General features: G+C 36.0%; 1 protein-coding gene across 4 annotated transcripts in view; it reads right to left on the bottom strand.

Moving 5' to 3' along the window:
* Positions 1–20,544, bottom strand: part of ATF7IP (activating transcription factor 7 interacting protein) — a 121,191-nt gene that overhangs the window by 50,130 nt on the left and 50,517 nt on the right. For 3 of the 4 annotated variants that reach the window (XM_019798301.2, XM_002917971.4, XM_034646030.1), the window contains 4 exons: positions 15,978–17,503; positions 8,524–8,607; positions 6,805–6,950; positions 4,483–4,620 (listed from right to left, as the gene is read on the bottom strand). In XM_019798301.2, coding sequence (XP_019653860.1) covers positions 4,483–4,620; positions 6,805–6,950; positions 8,524–8,607; positions 15,978–17,496 — 1,887 coding nt within the window. In that variant the 5' untranslated portion in view covers positions 17,497–17,503. The remainder of the gene's footprint in view (positions 1–4,482; positions 4,621–6,804; positions 6,951–8,523; positions 8,608–15,977; positions 17,504–20,544) is intronic. The other variant, XM_019798300.2, reaches the window with a different exon arrangement.

Genomic DNA, 20,544 nt, shown 5'->3' with positions numbered 1-20,544 from the left:
GGGGGTGGGGGAATGGGATAGACTGGTGATGGGTAGTAAGGAGGGCACGTATTGCATGGTGCACTGGGTGTTATACGCAACTAATGAAGCATCGAACTTTGCATCGGAATCCGGGGATGTACTGTATGGTGACTAACATAATATAATTTAAAAAATCATTAAAAAAAAAAGAAAAGATGACAGTTAGAATGCCTGGTACAGGCTTCTAGTGCCACAGGAACCATATGGACCTTATCTTCACTGGCAACTCCCTTAAGGACCAGCACACAGGCCAGCCTTTGTTTCACCCAATTGGAGTAATTCCCAAGGCTGGGGTAGCATCTAGACAGCTTTTCCTAAAAAGATTTGAAGGCACAGGTATTGGCACAGCAGCCTGGGGCAAAGGACAGCAATTGGGACAAGCAATAAATAGAAAAGCCTGGGTAAGAAAAGGTTGGGAAAGGTGGCATATGGCATAAAAGGGACTCTAAAAGCTCTTGAATTGAGAAGACTATGCAAATGCCCAGGACAAAAAAGCAAGAAATGCCTGAAAAGACCCTAAGCTTTCACTTATGCAAGCAGGAAGTGAAGGATAAGGCAAGTTGTATAGGGCAAGTTGTAAATGGCCTGGTTAATAAGCACTGAAGGAGTGCCCCAACAGAGCTAATCTGCAAAGACTGGGAGAGAATTTTTTTCCTTCTTCCTTTTTTCTTTTTTATGCTCCAAGCATTTAAGGTTAGCTGTCAGAACATCACCTGACCAGTAAGCTAATAAAACACACACTTCAATGGCCACACACAACAAAGAATCTATACTTTCCACAAAAATAGTTTAGAAGTCATCAAACCAACAAACCACAACAAGAAGCATCAACAAACTCTGGGTAGCGGGGAAAAATTGTGATTGCCTGAACTGCCACATTATAATATTCAAAATACTCAAATTTCAACAAAAAAAAATTAGGAGGCATACAAAGAAACAAGAAATAAAGTATGGGCCATTCACAGAAAATAATGAAAAGAAAGATAGCTCAGGTATTGGACTTACTAGACAAAGACTTTAAATGAATGGATTAAAAATCTGTTCCAAGAGCTAAAAGAAACAATGAGCAAAGAACTTAAAAAAAAAAAAAAAAACACATACATACAAGAAACAGGAAAACAATGTCTCACCACACAGAGCATCAAAGAGATAGAAATCGTGTAAAGAAAAATACAGAAATTCTAGAGCAGAAAGTATAATAATTGAAATAAAAAATTCAGCTGCGGGGCACCTGGGTGTCTCAGTAGGCTAAACACCCAACTCTTGATTTTGGCCCAGGTCATGTTCTCTGGGTTGTGAGATAGAGCCCCGCAACAGGGTCCGCACTGGGCATGAGCCAGCTTAAGAGTCTCTCTCCCTCTCTCCCACTGCACCTCCCCCACCTCTCTTAAAATTAAAAAAAAAAAAAAAGTTAAAATGTATTTCCAACTACACCAGGGGAGGGGGTCGGCACCCCAACCCCTGCATTATTCAAAGGTCAACCATTTATATAACACATACCCATTATATTATATATTATATAGCTATACATATTTTAGTTTTTTCCTTAGTGATCACTCTGGAAATTACACTTAACATGTTGAATACCTACTTATTTTCAATAGTATACAAATACTTTCAAATGCCTACAAATATAATTAAATATTACTTAGCCATAAAAAGGAATGCAGCACTGATACATGCTACATTGTGTATGAACCTTGAAAATGTTATGCCAAGAAAAAGAAGCCAGACACAAAAAGTTACATATTGTAGGATTCTGTTCATAAGAAATATGCAGAGTAGGGGCGCCTGGGTGGCACAGCGGTTAAGCATCTGCCTTCGGCTCAGGGCGTGATCCTGGCGTTATGGGATTGAGCCCCACATCAGGCTCCTCCGCTATGAGCCTGCTTCTTCCTCTCCCACTACCCTGCTTGTGTTTCCTCTCTCGCTGGCTGTCTCTATCTCTGTCAAATAAATAAATAAAATCTTTAAAAAAAGAAAAAGAAATATGCAGAGTAGGTAAATCAATAGAGACAGAAAGCAGATTAGTGGTTGCCAAGGACAAGGGGAAAGGGAAAGTGACTATTTAATGGACACAGGTTTTCTTTTGGGTTGATGAAAATGTTTTCTAACTAGAAAAAGATTCTATTTAATGGACACAGGTTTTCTTTTGGGTTGATGAAAATGTTTTCTAACTAGAAAAAGATGACAGTCACACAATGTGAATGAACTAAATGCCACTGAATTGTACACCAAAATAGTTATTTTGTTATCTGAATTTTACTTCCATAAAATACTAAATAACAGAACAACACAGAAATAGACAGGGACTAAATTGAGTTTAGTAAAACTTTATAAATAGCGTGGTAAGGGTAGATTGTTATAGGTAACTGAAAGGGATAAACAGTATGAAGTTGAAAGCCTAAAATAAAAATAACTATGAACATTGATACTCTGTAGGACAGTGTAGCAACTGGTAGGTATTAGGAAATGGGGATCAAAAACTAGGAGATCCAGAAATTAAAAATAAAAAAATGAATAATGGCACTTTGTTGAGGAATCCGGACTATATCAGGGAGAATGAAACAAACAGTATTTTAGAAAGATGAGTACGATCAATGGTTGGGAAGGACCAGTAAGAACTTAAAAAGTAGAACCAGAATAATCATGTAAAAGGCTACTGCTATAATCAAGGAACTGGAAAAAGAAAATATATTTACAGTACTGTACCTATATTTACTGAAAAAAATCCACATGTAAGTGGACCTGTGCCTTGTGAAAAGTGAGAAGAAACAAAAGACAGACTTTTATAAGAAATAAAAGTTATAATTTGGCAACCCACTGTGTATGTGAGATGACTGAGATAAATCAATTTCCAAGAACTCAAAAACTATCAATATGAGAAGAAAAATGGGAAGCTATTGCTTGAAGATTTTTCTAAGAATTGAAGAATTACAAGTAAGAGGAAAAATGGCATAGGCAATTTATTTGTGGAGAAGAGACTGGTTTGGTATTTAAAGGATTCAGATTCTAAGGCTACCAAGAAATATCAAAGTGAAAAGTTTATTAAGTGTTAAAGAGATCTGGACTTGCATATTACATGAGAATATGGATGTCAAAGTCTCAGATTTTAAAAACACAAAATGAGAAACAATTAATGAAATCACTCTTTTTAAATCCTCCAACATTTTAAAATTCTAATTCAGAATTCTCAACAGTATTAGTAAAATAAGTTTAATAATTAAACAACACTATCACCATTAGAAAGACATGCTAAAGGTAAGAAAGAGGACTAGTAATGTCCTAAATTGTACATTACAAAATTACTACAAATATCTTATTATTTAAGAAGTCTCACTTCAAACAAAATTAACAATATGAAACCAAGAAAATAACTTTTAGGCTAAGAAATATAATATATAAATTCTAGTCACATTTGGTTGCAATTTGCTTTATAACTAGAAAACAGTGACTTTATTTTCATGGACCACTTTCCCCTCTTTTGAAAATTAAGAGTCTGTAAGTGGTTTGCAAACTCAGCATCTGTAGACTACGCTCTTATTTCAGATAGCCTTACAGAAACCATGCATTTACTTATGATAAAAATTTCCAGTTTCTTAGTCTTGGAATAAAATGATAACACATATTATCATGTGTTCATTTCAGTCATTTAGAAGCTCTGGCACTATATGTATATATATATGTACAGTTATATTTAATAAAAAATGAAAAGTAGTAATTATTAACAAATATAAATATCTTTATATCATAAGATCCATGGCAGGAAGTGGGTTAATATAAAAAGAATCACTTATAATAAATATTATTTGGTACTTATGATATGCTAGATAATACCAGCCTTTCTCAGTGACTAAGGCTCTATTATGGGTTGAACTATATGAAAAGCTCATATATTGAAGTCTGAACTCCAAGTATTCTCAGAATGTGATTCACAGGAAAGAGGGTCTTTACAAAGGTAATTAGTTAAGACGAGGTTATACTGGAGTAGGGTGGGCCCCAATGCAATACAACTGGTATCCTTATAAAAAGGGGAAATTTGGGAACACACACACACACACACACACACACACACACACACAAGTATAGTGCAATATGAAGACAAAGTCACTGATGCTTCCACAAGGCACGGAATGTCCAAGGCTGTCAGTAAACCATCAGAAGCTAAAGAAGACACATGGAAAAGATTCTTTTCTATAGTCTTCAAATAGAACCAATCCTTCCAACACCTTGGTCTTAGGTTTTTAGCCTCCAGAACTATGAGACAGTACTTCTCTGTTGTTTAAGCTACCAGTTTATGGTATTTTTTTTATGACAGCCCTAGCAAACTAATGGTCATTCCTTTTACTTCTAATATTTAGAGGTTAAATGTAGTTTACTATCAACTTTGAAAATGCATCCCCCAAAATAAGTAATAAAAATAATGACACATAGGTATACAATTCCAGTCAGTATACAAACCTGTAGTTCAGTAATAACTGTTTTATGCCTCTTGTTACATTCAATCTTTTCGACTCGTGTTTTCAATTCTGCCAAAGTCTTATCAAATACAGCACACTGTAGTGCACACAATTTTTCTTCCAGCAACCACTGTACAACCTAAAGAGATATATATTTCTTTGTTAAGTCAAAGAAGGCATTTCAGCAAGGAGTAAATATTCTTAAGGACTAATAAGATAGTACTAATGTATTGATTAGTTTAATGAGAAAACATGCTGGCATTCATAACACGGTATCTGCTGAAAGCCTCTACTTCTACATATATATCTACTATGATAGAATTATACTAAAAACAAAAAATTTCCAGAGAGTGAAATTTTGTAAATGATTTTATACTGAAGTTTTCATATTTATTTCTCATAACTTCTACTGTGGTTCCAAGGAAATCAGTTAAAGGGCCAGTTTTTAAATTTCTAATCTCGGGGCGCCTGAGTGGCGCAGTCATTAAGCGTCTGCCTTTGGCTCAGGGCGTGATCCCAGCGTTCTGCGATCGAGCCCCGCATCAGGCTCCTCCGCTGGGAAGCTGCTTCCTCCTCTCCACTCCCCCTGCTTGTGTTTCCTCTCTCGCTGGCTGCCTCTCTCTCTCTCTCTCTCTCTCAAATGAATCAATAAAATCTTTTAAAAAATAAAATAAAATAAAATTTCTAATCTGCTACACATGGTATTTTTGTGAGATACTAAGAATATCACCCCACTATGAAATTTCTATAAAATATTTCTAAATTCCTACTTATAATTTACATTATTAATCTTATGATAGATCCATAACAAACAGAATACATGATAAATGTCCACAGTCCATACTTGTGTAACACTGTTCCAGAGGAATACATTCTCAGTACACAGAGAAGTTTCAAAACCCACATACCTATCTTCATACTTCAAACAGCTCTACAAAAAGGACTAAGTATGGGGCGCCTGGGTGGCACAGCGGTTAAGCGTCTGCCTTCAGCTCAGGGCGTGATCCCGGCGTTATGGGATCGAGCCCCACATCAGGCTCTTCTGCTATGAGCCTGCTTCTTCCTCTCCCATTCCCCCTGCTTGTGTTCCCTCTCTCGCTGGCTGTCTCTATCTCTGTCGAATAAATAAATAAAATCTTTAAAAAAAAAAAAAAAAAGGACTAAATAAACATTACTACCTCCATATGACAAATTTAAAAGGCTGGGGGAAAATGGCACTTTTTTTATTGCCTAACTAACTGCCTTTTTCTAAAGCGAGTAGTTATACTGTATCTTAGAGGAAGAAGGACACTGATCTAAAATCTAGATTATTTATAAATTCATTATTAAATCTATAAGACCTTAAAAAATTAATTTCACTCGACTTTCATATTCCTCTTAAAAAGGCATCTTTCATACATATCTGTTAGCACATTTTGAAAAATATATTAAATACTACACATTTTCAGTATTTCTAACTCGAGTTTAATAAATATAGGCAGATGTTTCCAAAGTCTGTATTTTATTTTATTTTTTTTTTAAGATTTTATTTATTTATTTGACAGAGATAGAGACAGCCAGTGAGAGAGGGAACACAAGCAGGGGGAGTGGGAGAGGAAGAAGCAGGCTCACAGCGGAGGAGCCTGATGTGGGGGCTCGATCCCATAACGCCGGGATCACACCCTGAGCCGAAGGCAGACGCTTAACTGCTGTGCCACCCAGGCGCCCCCAAAGTCTGTATTTTAAAAATACTCCCTTTCCCTAGTCGTAAGTCCTGTCCCTACTATTTTTAATAGTAGGCCTAAAGAACATAACAAAGATTTACAACGTAGGAACTTATAACCATGAAACCAGCTTTAATAAAGATTAAAAGTTAAAATATAAGACTCTAATATTTCCATAGAATAAACATCAATATAAAAGAAAAAATAAAATTGGGGCGCCTGGGTGGCTCAGTTGTTAAGTGTCTGCCTTCGGCTCAGGGCGTAATCCCAAAGTCCTGGGATGGAGCCCCGCATCGGGCTCCCTGCTCCACTGGGAACCTGCTTCTTCCTCTCCCACTTGCCTGCTTGTGTTCCCTCTCTCGCTGTCTGTCTTTCTCTGTCAAATAAATAAATAAAATCTTAAAAAAAAGAAAAAGAAAATCTGAAAACTCTTTTAAAAAGAATTGGAAAGTTTTAAAAATTAAATTATTAAGAATAATAAGCTCAACCACTTTCTTCAAGTTCTCTCTATGAAAAACCTAAATATGTCAGTAAAATATAGAATAATTTCAAAAACCTAGAAGAATAAAAACGGTCATATTTTTTACTTAATATGGTTTTTAACTTATAATCTATAACACCTTTTGTAGTTTCTGGTTAATATCTCCTTTGGCTGTAATCTTCACTTGAAATTCTGCTTCATATTCTTCTTCCATATATCGACGACGTTTGGACTGTACATTGTCCATGTCCTCTGATTTAGAACGTTTTCTTCTGGAAAATTCACCTGAAGACAAAAAGCATAATGATCAGTCAGGTTTTTATTACAGATCTTAGTATGCCTCTTTTCCATTCTCAGCAAAATATTATTCCTAGATATCACAATATCTTTCTCAATCAGTTATTTTATGAATTGTTTTTGAGATTAGAAAAATGGATAGTTAGCTTTTTAACTTCAAACTTGAAATGATTTTCAATATGCTAAACAAGAACTCCCTCATGGCTAAGCAATGTATAATGTGAGCATAAAACATTCTTTCCTTGAAATAATGTTAAGATGAGAATCACCTAAAATATGAATATGAGATGAGAAGAAATCATCTCATATTCATTCCCTTTGCTAAATTTTATAGTGCACATGAATCCTCTGACAAAATACAATATTCATTCTCATGTCACAGATATCTAACAACTGTACATAGCTTTATTTAGTTCTTCCTCTTCAATACATTTTTTCTCAGAATTTAGAAAAAATCATTAGTCTTAGGAAAATAACATAAAACTAATTATTCTTTTTTTTAAGATTTATTTATTGAGAGAGAGGGAAAATAACCTGTGCATGTGCACAAGGGGAGGGGCAGAGGGAGAGAAGAGAATCTCTTGCCAACTCCCCACTGAGCACAGAGCCCGACACAGGGTTCAAACCCACGACCCTCAGATTATGATCCTCAAATTATGACTGGAGCCAAAATCACAAGTCGGACCCTTAACTGACCGAGCCACCCAAGCACCCAAGGCTAGTTATTCTTAACATAGCCAAATGAATTTCAAATAAATAAAAATAATAAGTTTTATGTCATTATGAAAGTAAATGTGGTAGATATTTGGAAATCTTCACTTAGAAAATTTGTATTTCAAATACTGGTAACATTCATGAGCTCATAAGCAAATTTTATCTGGTTTCTTTTTCAATATATAAAACGTAAAAATACTAAAATCTCCACTTATTAAAGGGAAATGTCCTTATGTGACCGTAAGTATCCCTCTTCGCTTTTCTCTATACCCATACATCTATGTGCCTACTTTTAAAATCCAGGTCTACTCCACGAGCTCTCTTATAATCATTACTTATATAGTCATATATGGAAACCAGAATGACAAGGAGAGATACAGAACCTACGTTTCCTGACTTCTAGTCCAATAATAATCTTACAAACCTAATGACACCCAGTCCCATCAAGTCCCCTTTCCCATGAAGCTTAGAAACCTTAAGGAGACAGACACATATTTTCATTAACTTTTATCACTCCCGACAAAATTCTTATAGCCCCACGCTCTAAACATAAATCTAAAACAATTTATCTCAGGACATGCAGATAGTATCCTATTAAATATTGAGCATAAATCTTTCTTATTAAACACTGAAAAGTATAAATAAACAAAATAAAATACTGAAGTATATGAAATAATACTTTCAAAAATCCTTAGGTTAGCTTCAACAAAATGATTTAACTGTGTTTTACTTAAACTGCAAAATTTTAAAATCATCTCAGGAAAGGAAATATATACCACAGCCGTAAAAGAATAAACAATGAATAACTATTTTTCTAAACTAGTTCAGGTTTTTTGTACATGCTTACTTTTCTCAGAAGGTCTTTCATCTTCATTTATTACTTGCTCTTCTTCCGCAGGTTTGCTATCCTTTTCATTAGTTTCTACTTCTGCTGTAACGAAAACAGAAAAGGAAATCTTACTTCCATCAGAATTTATTGCAGTTCATCGTAATTTACAATTTTGGTGTTAACAATCCAGTGAATAAAGTTTTATAAAACCAGTCTCAAAATGTGAAATTTTAGGAATAAAAAGGGAACAGAGCATGGACTGGTAGAAATGAATGATCAAGTCCACTTTCAAATGGTCCTACAAATTCATAAAAAGCTCTTAAACATGGAAAAAAATTAATAGTATAAATTTGAAAACAAAGAATCTTACTTAGTAATTTATTGTCAACAGTAGATTAAAACCTATGGTAAAGCATTTGGATTTTATTACATTCAATTATTAAAACTAAAATACTGGGGCGTCTGGGTGGCTCAGTCAGTTAAGCATCTGGCTACAGCTCAGGTCATGATCCCAGGGTCCTGGGATCGAGTCCCACATCCGGCTCCTTGCTCAGTGGGGAGCCTGCTTCTCCCTCTACCTATTGCTCCTCCCGCTTGTGCCCTCTCTTTCTCTGACAAATAAATAAATAAAATCTTTAAAAAAAAAAAAAAACTAAAAAACTGTAGTGGTTGTGACAATTACAAAAAAAAAAAATTACAAAGTACTGCTAAACCAAAACATCTAACATTTTAACCAGATTAAATCATTAAGTTACTTTAATGGTTATGAGTTAGTTCATAAAATAGAAATGTAAAAACTGTCATAAAGATAACAAAAGCTTAACTTAAGAGTTAACTGATAACAGTGCCAACAACTGAGTTAAGTGCATGACCTAACGTTACTTTATATCCTTAGCATAATCCTACACTATAAACATTATTTCTGCCATCACATAGATGAGGAAAGTCCAGTGTTCAAAAAAGGTTTAAGTAATTTTCACAAGGCATATAAAATATAGCAAAGAGTGCTACCAAAAAAAAAATTGCTAAAAATGTCTATATAATTGCAGTTACAATAAATAAAACCCCACAGGTATCAGAAAAGATCTTTAGTCCATCTATTATCTCCTCAACTAACTTAATCATTAATTGGGAGAGAAAACAAATCACTAATATTTTCCCCCTGACATCACTGCAACTGGGAATCAGTAATAAACAATATCTAATACATAAACAAATAGATGTGGCTCTATTCCAAAAAAACTTTGACAAAAACAGAACCTATAGGTTATAGCTTGCCAATCCCCTGTCTGAAATTACTGGCTCTATGAAAATATTTAAAACAAAACAAAAAATTCCTACAGATTAATTAAAGATAATATATCCATTAGCAAAATGAGCAAAGGAGGTGAACAGGCAATTTATAGATAAGGAAATACAAATGGCCAATAAACATATAAAACTTCTCAGGGCGCCTGGGTGGCACAGCGGTTAAGCGTCTGCCTTCAGCTCAGGGCGTGATCCCGGCGTTATGGGATCGAGTCCCACATCAGGCTCCTCCTCTATGAGCCTGCTTCTTCCTCTCCCACTCCCCCTGCATGTGTTCCTTCTCTCTCTGGCTGTCTCTATCTCTGTCAAATAAAAAAATAAAATCTTTAAAAAAAATATATATATATATAAAACTTCTCAACCTCACAAGGCTTATCAGAAAAATGTGGCATTATTGATAACAAAACATTTCCAGAAATTTTTAAAAAAATTTTATTTAATACAAACTTCCAAAAAATATCTTCTACAGTGAATTTTTGTGCTCCCTTTTAAAGCAAAACTTGGGGAGAAAGTTGTATTTTATTATTCCCAATTCTCCTCCCATTATCTCTGAAACCCAATCTCAAGTTGGTTTTCAATTCCACCATCCCATGTCAAGGTCACAAATGATCTTCAGTTTATTAAATATTTGTCTCCCATATTACTTGAACAAGCAGCATCTGATACATTAACTGAATTGGGTCGATTACTCCCTCCTTGCAACATCCTCTTTACTTGACATCTAAGATAACAGAATCTCCTGGTTTTCTTTCTACCAGAAAAGCTGCTCTTTCTTTTCTTTTTGGTTAATATACTTATTTACTGTTTTTCCTCTTATTATTGAACTATAGTTGACATATAAGAGCTGCTCTTTCTTGTTCTCCTTTGCTGATTCTTCTCCATCTCCCAATCTCTAAACACTGGAATGTCAAGAGCTCAGTTCTTACACCTCCTCTCATCTCCATTTATACTCACTGAGGTGATCTCATCTTGTCACTCAACTTCATCTAAGGTCTATATGCTATGTACTCCTAAATTTTTCTAGACAGTCTAAACCTCTGCCCTGAAAAACACATATCTAACTTGGGCAACAACAATCATTTGAAACTGATGTTCCTCCTGTACTTCCCTTTCCAAAACCTGCTTCTTTGATTTTCCTCAACTCTGAAAAGAAAAATCTGCAATTTCTACCAATGTATAGGAATAAGAGGTTCCACAAAGAAAACCAAATACAATAAGAAATAATTGAATATAAATGGACTGAGATAATAAAGAACTTTAGCTGAACACAATAAACAGTGACAATAAGATACTAATAAATTTTAATTAACTAAACCACAGTAATTCTATCACTACTAACCTAAAGCAAAAATAGACAAAACCCATGAAATTCTATTCCTATGCAATTACCTTCATAAGCACTTATATTTATCTTAGAGAGCGAGTAGGGAAAAACACATCAACCACGGATACATTTTTCATTTGAAATAAAATCTGGAACGAAACTTCATCAAAATTTAGTATAAAATCGGGTTTAATCTAAAATATATTTTTCTCCTCAAAAATATTAAGAAACAGTAATGTTTAGGGGCACCTGGGTGGCACAGCGGTTAAGCATCTGCCTTCGGCTCAGGGCGCGATCCCGGCGTTATGGAATCGAGCCCCACATCAGGCTCCTCCGCTATGAGCCTGCTTCTTCCTCTCCCACTCCCTGCTTGTGTTCCCTCTCTCGCTGGCTGTCTCTATCTCTGTCGAATAAATAAATAAAATCTTTAAAAAAAAAAAAAAAGAAAGAAACAGTAACGTTTATAAAACAAAAAAAGCAGGTGGAGAAGAGCTCTCCCTCCTATTTTTCCATTAAGAAACAGAATGAGAAGGGCCCAAGAAGGATAAAAAAATGGAGAACGCATAGCCCAAAAGCTAGAGTCTCAAGAGGGAGGGATTATTAAAGATAGCATCCAAGTGTGAGAGAATAAAGACAAAATTCTGGATTTAAATCCCTGGTTTTAACAATATGAGCATACATGTCGCTTGACTGAAAACAATGAGGAAGAGGGACTGGCAAGATTAAAATCAAAATCCAATTAAATTAAAGAATAAATAGGAAGAGAAAAAATAGTGCAAGCCTATTAACAGAACTTGAAGAATGACTATGAAAGAGGAAAGAGATCGAACAGGAGGTAGAGAAAGAGTACATGGCATGGAAAGTGAATGGAAGAGAAACTAATACATGGACCTCTTCGGCTGTTTAAACTTTCCCAAACAGAAATCTTTATTTTCTTAGCCTTCGTAATAAAGATTATCATTTTAATCATCTAATGAATATCAGTTATCATAGAGTACTATGCAACGATATGACAGTATCTTCAGGCCTACTCAGTATATCTGCAATACTTTCTTAGGCCTCTCTTTTACTATTGTAAAATTAAAATGGCTTTTTTATTTGCTTTCTTATATCTTTCATCATTTTTTGTTGCTGCTCATAGCTATCATAACTGTTATATTTAAAACAAATTTGCTAAAGAAGTACCTGAAATGACAGAGGTTTGTTTTCCCATTAGTACAGCATATAAATGTCAGTAGCTAGAGGGAAGAAGTGGTCCTCTGTACTTCAATTTATAATTCTGTGTTCTGAAAACATTAGAAATTAGTCAAGAATACCGGGGTCCTGGGATTGAGCCCCATGTTGGACTCCCTGCTCAGCGGGAAGTCTGCTTCTCACTCTCCCTCTGCCCCTCCACTCCTCCTCCTGCTCTCTCTCAAATAAATAATCTAAAAAAAATTAGTCACGAATAAAGAAATGGTGAAAGTAGTATCTCAGAAGGTACACAGCAATGAAAATGGCATGTACAATAGTCCTTTATCTGCAGTGGCTATGTTCCGAGACTCCCAGTGGGTGCCTGAAACCATGGATAGTACTGAACCCTGTATGATTTTTCCTATACAGATATACCTATGATAAAGTTTAATTTATAAATTAGGCACAGGAGATGAATAACAATAACTAATAACAAAATACTTAAAACAATATACTATAATAAAATTTATATAAATATAGTCCGTCTCTCTCAAAGTACTTATTGTACTATACTCACAGTTCTGATGATGATGATGTGAAATGTCAAAATGCGTATGTGGTGAGATGAAGTGAGATGAATGACATAGGCATTGTGATCCAGCATTAGGCCACTACTGACCTAGAAAGTTAATACTACTGAGAATAAGTTAGGAGAATAATCTGCTTCAAGACCATGGTTGACTGGGGGTAACTAAAACTGCAAAAGCTAAAATCATGGTAAGTGAAACCATTGATAAAAGGGGACTACTCTAAAAGATTCTGCTCCCATGTAAAGAGACCATAGTACAGTTTTAAGACCAATGAAGAAACTATACTTCAATGTATTATATACAAAATTTCCTTGAGGGTTGGGGAAGGGAGGGCAGGAAATAAGTTTAGTTATCAGCTAAGAAATTAAATCTAGGGGCGCCTGGGTGGCGCAGTCGTCAAGCGTCTGCCTTTGGCTCAGGGCGTGATCCCGGTGTTCTGGGATCGAGCCCCACATCAGGCTCTTCTCCTGGGAGCCTGCTTCTTCCTCTCCCACTCCCCTCTCGCTGGCTGTCTCTGTCAAATAAATAAATAAAATCTTTAAAAAAAAAAAAAAGAAATTAAATCTATCACTACATGTACTCTGCTGATAGCATACAATAATTAAAGTCTAAAAGTAAGTAATTGGGGTGCCTGGGTGGCTCAGTTGGTTAAGGGTCTGCCTTCAGCTCAGGTCATGATCCCAGAGTCCCAGGATCGAGCCCCAGCGGCCAGCTCCCTACCCAATGAGGAGTCTGCTCCCCTCTCTCCCTCTGCTCCTCCCCCCACTCGTGCTCACTAGCTCTCTCTCACTCCTCTCTCAAATAATCTTTTAAATAAACAAATAAATAAATAAATGTAACCAAAAATAAACGAATTTTCAGACTATGCAACATGGGTGACTTAATAGTCATCTCATGGCATGTAACAGCATTAAGCGGAAAGGATGGTCCCTAATATCAAAACCTTGACATAAAGGCAAAGTGTATAAACTCATTAAATAATAACCTGAAATTTGCTATGACTACCAAAAGGTTTTTTACAAACTTACCCCAATAATACTTTCTCTATAAATATTTATTGAATGAATGAGTTAAGGTCACCTTAAATATGGTTACCTATTATCTTTCCAAAATGTACTTCATTATGTCATTCTCCTCTGCTTGAAATCATTCAATGGCTCCCAAGTACTATTAGAATGCTTTGTCATTATGGGGCGCCTGGGTGGCACAGCGGGGCGCCAGGGTGGCACAGCGGTTGGGCGTCTGCCTTTGGCTCAGGGCATGATCCCGGCGTTATGGGATCGAGCCCCACGTCAGGCTCTTCCGCTATGAGCCTGCTTCTTCCTCTCCCACTCCCCCTGCTTGTGTTCTCTCTCTCGCTGGCTGTCTCTATCTCTGTCGAATGAATAAATAAATAAAATCTTTAGTAAAAAAAATAAAATTAAATTAAAAAAAAAGAATGCTTTGTCATTGTAACCAAGGTCCTCCATGATATACTTCTCTTATATTACCAATTATTCACTCACTCCACAAATATTTACTGAGCACTGACTATAAGCCAAGCATTACTTTGGCCTGATGATGGTGGCTCAGAACAAGGGTGATGATAGTGGATGGTAAGAAAGACTGGATTCTAAATCTACTCTGAAGGCAGAGCCAACAGGATTTCCTGATAGACTGGTGAGATAAGGGATATAAAGAAAAAATACAAATGGCTCCAAGATTTTTGGCCTGAGCAAGCCAGGCGGAGCTACAATTAAGAGGGATGATCTTAAATAAAACCCTATGTTACACAGATAGTGAAAAGAAAGTGCTTTCCTAAATACATCTATGTTTTTATAAAGTTACCCTTTCTCTACACTCCCAGAATACCAATTTAACATCATTAGTATATTCACAGCCTTGTATTTAATGTCCTGCAATTGAATTCTTGTCTGCATCTTGAGGGCAAGTACTAAATTTTATCTTTAAATCCCCAGAACCAAAACAGCCTAACCTGTCTCTCAATATAGCTTTAATAATGAATAAAAGCTCTCTGGAAATGAGGTCACCTTTAATAAGAAAAAAATCTTTGCCTCCAAAAATTGGTACGATATGTTGGGGGGAAAAACATCCCTGTGTCTCCAAGGCCTGTCTCTTATTTCTTTTGAATAAATTAGAAACCGAATGCTGTGTTTCATGCTACAAGGTCACTCCTCTCAAGAGTTCTAAGGCTAAGAGAATGGTGATTCAATAAGAACACAGAGGTATTAATGCCACTCAGAAAAGAGTTGAGAAAGTTTCGAATAGAAATCATATTTGAGTTTGACCATGAAAGCAAAATAGGATTTTTCTCATTCTTTTCTTTTCTTCCAGGAATAATAAAAGAGATGGAAAGATAGGCTTTTGAACAAACTATGAAGTTTATATACCTTTTATATAAAGGGTTTGGAATTCATCTAAAAATAATAGGGATCCAACGAAAGAGAAGAATACAATCAAAATAGATTTAAGTTACAGAGAGATCACTCAGAAAATGCAGGGGAGGAGAATCAAGAAGGCTGAGGAAGCAAATGGATGAAATCTTTATCAAACAGATTATCAGTATTCAAGGTTTCTGAATTCTAGCAATCATGGTATCATTCTCTAACAAAAAATATTAAAGGAATCATATTTCACTGGGAAAATCAGTTGTAAAATGTGATTTGTTACACCTGACGCAAATAATTTAAACCAGTAGGCTTTTACATTCTAAGTTATTTGGTTGCTAAATGATAGCAAGAACAATTGTTAGGACTTTGATTAATTATGTACTGACTCGAAACTGTTATCTCACAGTATCATGTTGGTCCATCTTATCTCTCTATTCCTAGACTATAAGCCCCTAAAGGACAAGGGCCATATTTTCCAATTATTTTAATTCCCTTCTTATCAATTCACAAAATGTTGCTCACACAATGTAAGTTCTGTTAAGAACCTATGACTTTAGAGATCATTCCAGTCACCATCATTCTCAACTTTCTCAGCAACTAAAAAAAATTTAGAACTTTTTAAGAATGCTTTATTAAGCAGTTTATTAAACCTAATCAAAATGTTTAAAACTTAAGTAATATGCTAACCTGGAGAGCATGTTTCATTTTGTGATATAACTTCAGACTCATCTTTTTCACCAGAAAGATCCTCTTCATCAGAAAGGACCAAAAAGGCTTCTTTTGGCAAACTTTCACTGCTTTCTTGTTTAGATGGTGAACCAAAAGAACCTTCCATCTTCTCTTCCAAATCTGGATTTGTCTCATCAATTGGAAGGATAGAAGTTTTAGAGAAGCAAGTAAGTTCATCTTCGGCAGGTGCAAGCTTTTCCAAAATAGGAATAATTTCATCTGTCTCCATAGAATCTGTATTTTCCAAGATAATCTCATTTTTGTCATCTTTTATAACATTTTCACTAATGGTTTCTGCAAGGTCTGCAGAATTTTCATCTTCATTCTTTTCACTTTGGTCAATTTCCATACTGCTAGATATAGCCTCCTCTCCAAGAGCAGGTTCTGTGACAGCATCTTCCTTTGCCTTCTTTTCATTTTCAGGAGGTAGATCTGAACAAATAACTGTATCATCTGTTTCTAGGGTTTCTTCATCAGCATTGATATTGCTATCAGCTTTATTTTTCTCATCAAATGAGAAAATCTGGTCTAACTTCTCATCATCCCCATTTTTTTCAAGAAAATCATCACCTTTATTGCTACTAGACTCTGTACTGTCAGTTTCAGGAACAGGTTCACACACTGGTACAGAACTTGGTTCAAAGGTGGGATCAAAAGCTGATTCAGAAGTCAGTTCACCAGAAGTGGGTTCATCAGAGGCCAGATCACCGGAGGTTGGATCACCAGAGGCTGGATCACCAGAAGCCGGATCACCAAAGGCTGGATCATCAGAGGCCAGTGCTCCAGAGGACAGGTCACCAGAAGTTGAATCACCAGAGGCTGGATCACCGGAGATTGGTTCACCAGAGACTGATTCATCAGGGACTGATGCACCAGAGACCAATTCACCAGGGAATGGTTTACTGGAGACTGTTTCACCAGAAACTATTTCACCAGAGGTGGGATCGCCAGAGGTGGGATCGCCAGAGGCGGGATCGCCAGAGGCGGGATCACCAGAGGTTAATACTTCAGAGGCCAGATCTTCAGGGGCTGAATCTCCAGAGGCTGGATCTCCCATAGCCATATCAACAGAAGCTGGCTCATCAGAAGCTGGTTCAGCAGTCAGTTTACAGACTAGTTCAGGAGTGATACTATTAGGAGACAAAGGTTCATGCTTTAAATCATCATCCTGCTTGTTTTTTATATTAGCATTTAAGGTACAGGAGGTTTCTTTCCATTCTGATTTACTCTTTTCAGGGTCAAAACAAAGCTCTTCAATGCCATTCACCTCTTCCTTGTCATTAATATAATCCATATTTTCCAAAGGTGAGGTTGGGTCCAAATCTCCATTTTCATGGTTGCCATTTAACAGCTTGACATCAGCTTTCAACAGTTCTTCTTTGACCTTGTACACTGCTTCAAGTTGCTGACGATCACTCACTCTCATTGTTTTTCGAGCCTTAAAGACTTTTTTCTGAGGTTCTTCTATACTATCCATTTTGAATCTTTAAAAAGAGAAAGAGAGAGAGAGTTTAATCATTGAAACAGAAGCCACCTAATCATAAATGAACTGCAAATTGATCTTATAAGCAAGCAGCGCTTCATGTAATTTTGAAATAATGACATATAGAAAGCTTAATAATCCTTGCTATGTGTTAATTTTCATATTAACTGGATTTGTGTAATATAAAATTGATGACAGGTACAAACCATAGAGGATCAATAATCAGGAAGTATTAGGAAAAAAAGGACAGCAAGAGTAGGTCTTTAGAGCCGCCCTTGGTGCTGGAACTGTCATGTCCCCTCTTCTTCCACTTCCCACGGCAAACAATAAAGGCCATTCATACCATTAAAAAAGAAAGAAAAAGAGAAAGAATAGAAAAAAAGGAAAAAGTGAGTAGTTTCCAGTTTTAATTCCCAGTAAGCTAATGAATTCAGAATCTGGAGGAGACACATAAGCATGTGTCAACAAAAAAGTTGATGGATAAAGAAAAATAAAACTATGAGAGACCAAAAACAGTAGAGGAATGGAAAAGCAGTATACAGATAAGGAAATAAAGTTAAATTAAGAAACACATAAGGAATGATTACATTTGCAATCAGGCATATCAAGATTAACAGTACTGCAAACCTATTTACAAAAGATTACCATCAAAAAATCGCTAAGACAATTCACATAACAGGAAACAGTTACGAATCATGTATCTGCAAATAATTTATCTAAGAGACTTGCATCTAAAAAATATAAAATATTATTACAACTGAATAACAAAATAACCCTATTTATAAATGGACAAAGCAATTGGGGTGCCTGGGTGGCTCAATCGGTTAAGCGCCTGACTCTTGATTTCAGCTCAGGTCATGATCTCAGGGTTATGGGATTGAGTCTGATGGAAGACTCCACACTCAGCAGGGTGTCTGTGCTCAATGGAGAGCCTGCTTTCTCCCTCTCCCTTTCCCACTGCTTCTCCCCACCCACCCCTAATTCAGAAAGCACAGACTCGCTCTCTAAAATAAATAAATCTTTTTTTAAAAATGGACAAAGTAATTGAATAAACATTTCTCTAAAAGATACATAAATTGCCAATAAACCAATGCCAATAAGCACTAAAAATGAAAAGATGCTCAACATTACTAGTCATCAGAGAAATGTAAATCAAACTGCAATGAGGTAACACTTCATATACACCAGGATGGCTATAATCAAAGAGAATAACGAGTACTGGTAAGGAGACAGACAAATTGGAACCCTCACACAACTGATGCTGGTGGGATTATAAAATGGTGCAGCTGCTCTGGAAAAGTCTGGCAGTTCTGCATCATGCTAAACACTAATCATTAATTTTCTATCTTTCCTCTTCTGCAATACACATAAAGCTATAAACTTCACTTTGAAGGTTGCTTTAGCTGCATCTCATATTTTGATGTGTTATATCCCCATTGCTGCTCTTTCTAATTCCCATTGTCATTTATTCTTTCACATGTCAGTTAATTAAAAGTTCCTTTAAAAGGTATATATTATGACTGTGAAGCTCATTAAAAAAATACAAGGGTGGTTTCATATTTTTAAAAAAATCAAGCAATGTAGCTTGTAAGTGAGTCATGAAGCATTATGGCTTTATTTCAGGCCAAATCAATGTGTCCGTCTGATAAAAACATATTAGAACTCTATGCCCCAACGACTCAGAATGTGACCTTATTTAGAGTCTTTACAGAGGTAAACAAGATAGAATAACATCATTAGGGTGGGCCCTAACCCACCATGACTAGGTATCCTTATAAAAAGGGGGGAAAAATTTTTTTTTTAGTAAAGCAATAGACGTTTATTAAGTGAAGATACAGAAAAAACTTTCAAGAGTGAGACGGGTCCCGACAGGGTTGCCCAAAAAGGGGAAAATCTGGATACAGATACGCACACAGAGAGCCATGTAAAAACTGGAGACTGGCTGTCACAAGTCACAGCTAGGAGAGAGGCCTGGAACAGGCCCTTCCTTAGTTCCTTCATGGCCCTGGATCACCTTGATTTTAGACTTCTAGCATCTAGAACTATGAGACAATGAATTCCCTGTTTAAAAACATACATACATACATGCATATATAAAATTCAAGCAATGAATTCAAAATTCACTGCATAAACAGAATAGAGGGTGAAAATAAATACTAGATCATCTCAACATACAGAACATTCATTTGACAAAATTCAACACTGACTCATAATTAAAACTCTCAGAAAACTAAGGAGAAGAAAACAAATGTAATAAACATTATCTACAAAGAAAACTACAGATATTATACTTAATGGTGAAATAAGATCAGAACCAAGACAAGGATGTTCCCTAATACCATTTCTATGTTAACATCTAGCCAGTGAGGTAAAGCAAGCAAAAGATGCAAGGACTTCGCCCTGGAGAAAACAATGTCACCAGTCTACAATGAAATAAAACAGAACTCTTTTCTAGACTAAGATATACAGGAAGCAAAAATATTGCTTTCACACTGGATTTTCACTCATCATCACCATTACCTGTAGGAATGATGGTTGGATACATTTGCTTTGCTGGAGTGGGGGCGAAAAGCAGCCTCTGACATCTGGGAACTTAATCTGAGGCTCACAACTAGACCTCATTGTTATAAATTGACTTGATGCTTACAGCTAAGCCATGTTGTTCTCCTGAACATAAAATCACCTCAACATTCAAATTAGACAAGGTCACTGTACGATCTGTGAAATATCAAACCTCTCTCTCTGACTAAATGAGTGATGGCTACTTTTTTTAAAAATAATTCACAGTTTTATCCTCTTACTGTAGTCTGTCCTCCCTACAGATAAGATTTATTGCAATAACCAAGCACAGCATTTGCCCCCACTTTCTGATAGCACCTAATCCAGAGTAAGGCTCTATTTTCTCAAACCCTCCCCCAAATAACTCAATCTCTACTATACTAAACCCAATATATTATTATATTTTTTCTAAAATCCTCTTCCTGACTGATGTGCCTCAGTTTCCCCACGGTGAGCATTCTCCCTCACTGCAACAAATAATAA

Source organism: Ailuropoda melanoleuca, chromosome 16 (genome assembly GCF_002007445.2).
Source record: "Ailuropoda melanoleuca isolate Jingjing chromosome 16, ASM200744v2, whole genome shotgun sequence".
Taxonomy (NCBI): Eukaryota; Metazoa; Chordata; class Mammalia; order Carnivora; family Ursidae; genus Ailuropoda; species Ailuropoda melanoleuca.
The sequence above is the reverse complement of the archived record's forward strand: the minus strand, read 5'-3'. Positions and strand labels throughout refer to the sequence as shown.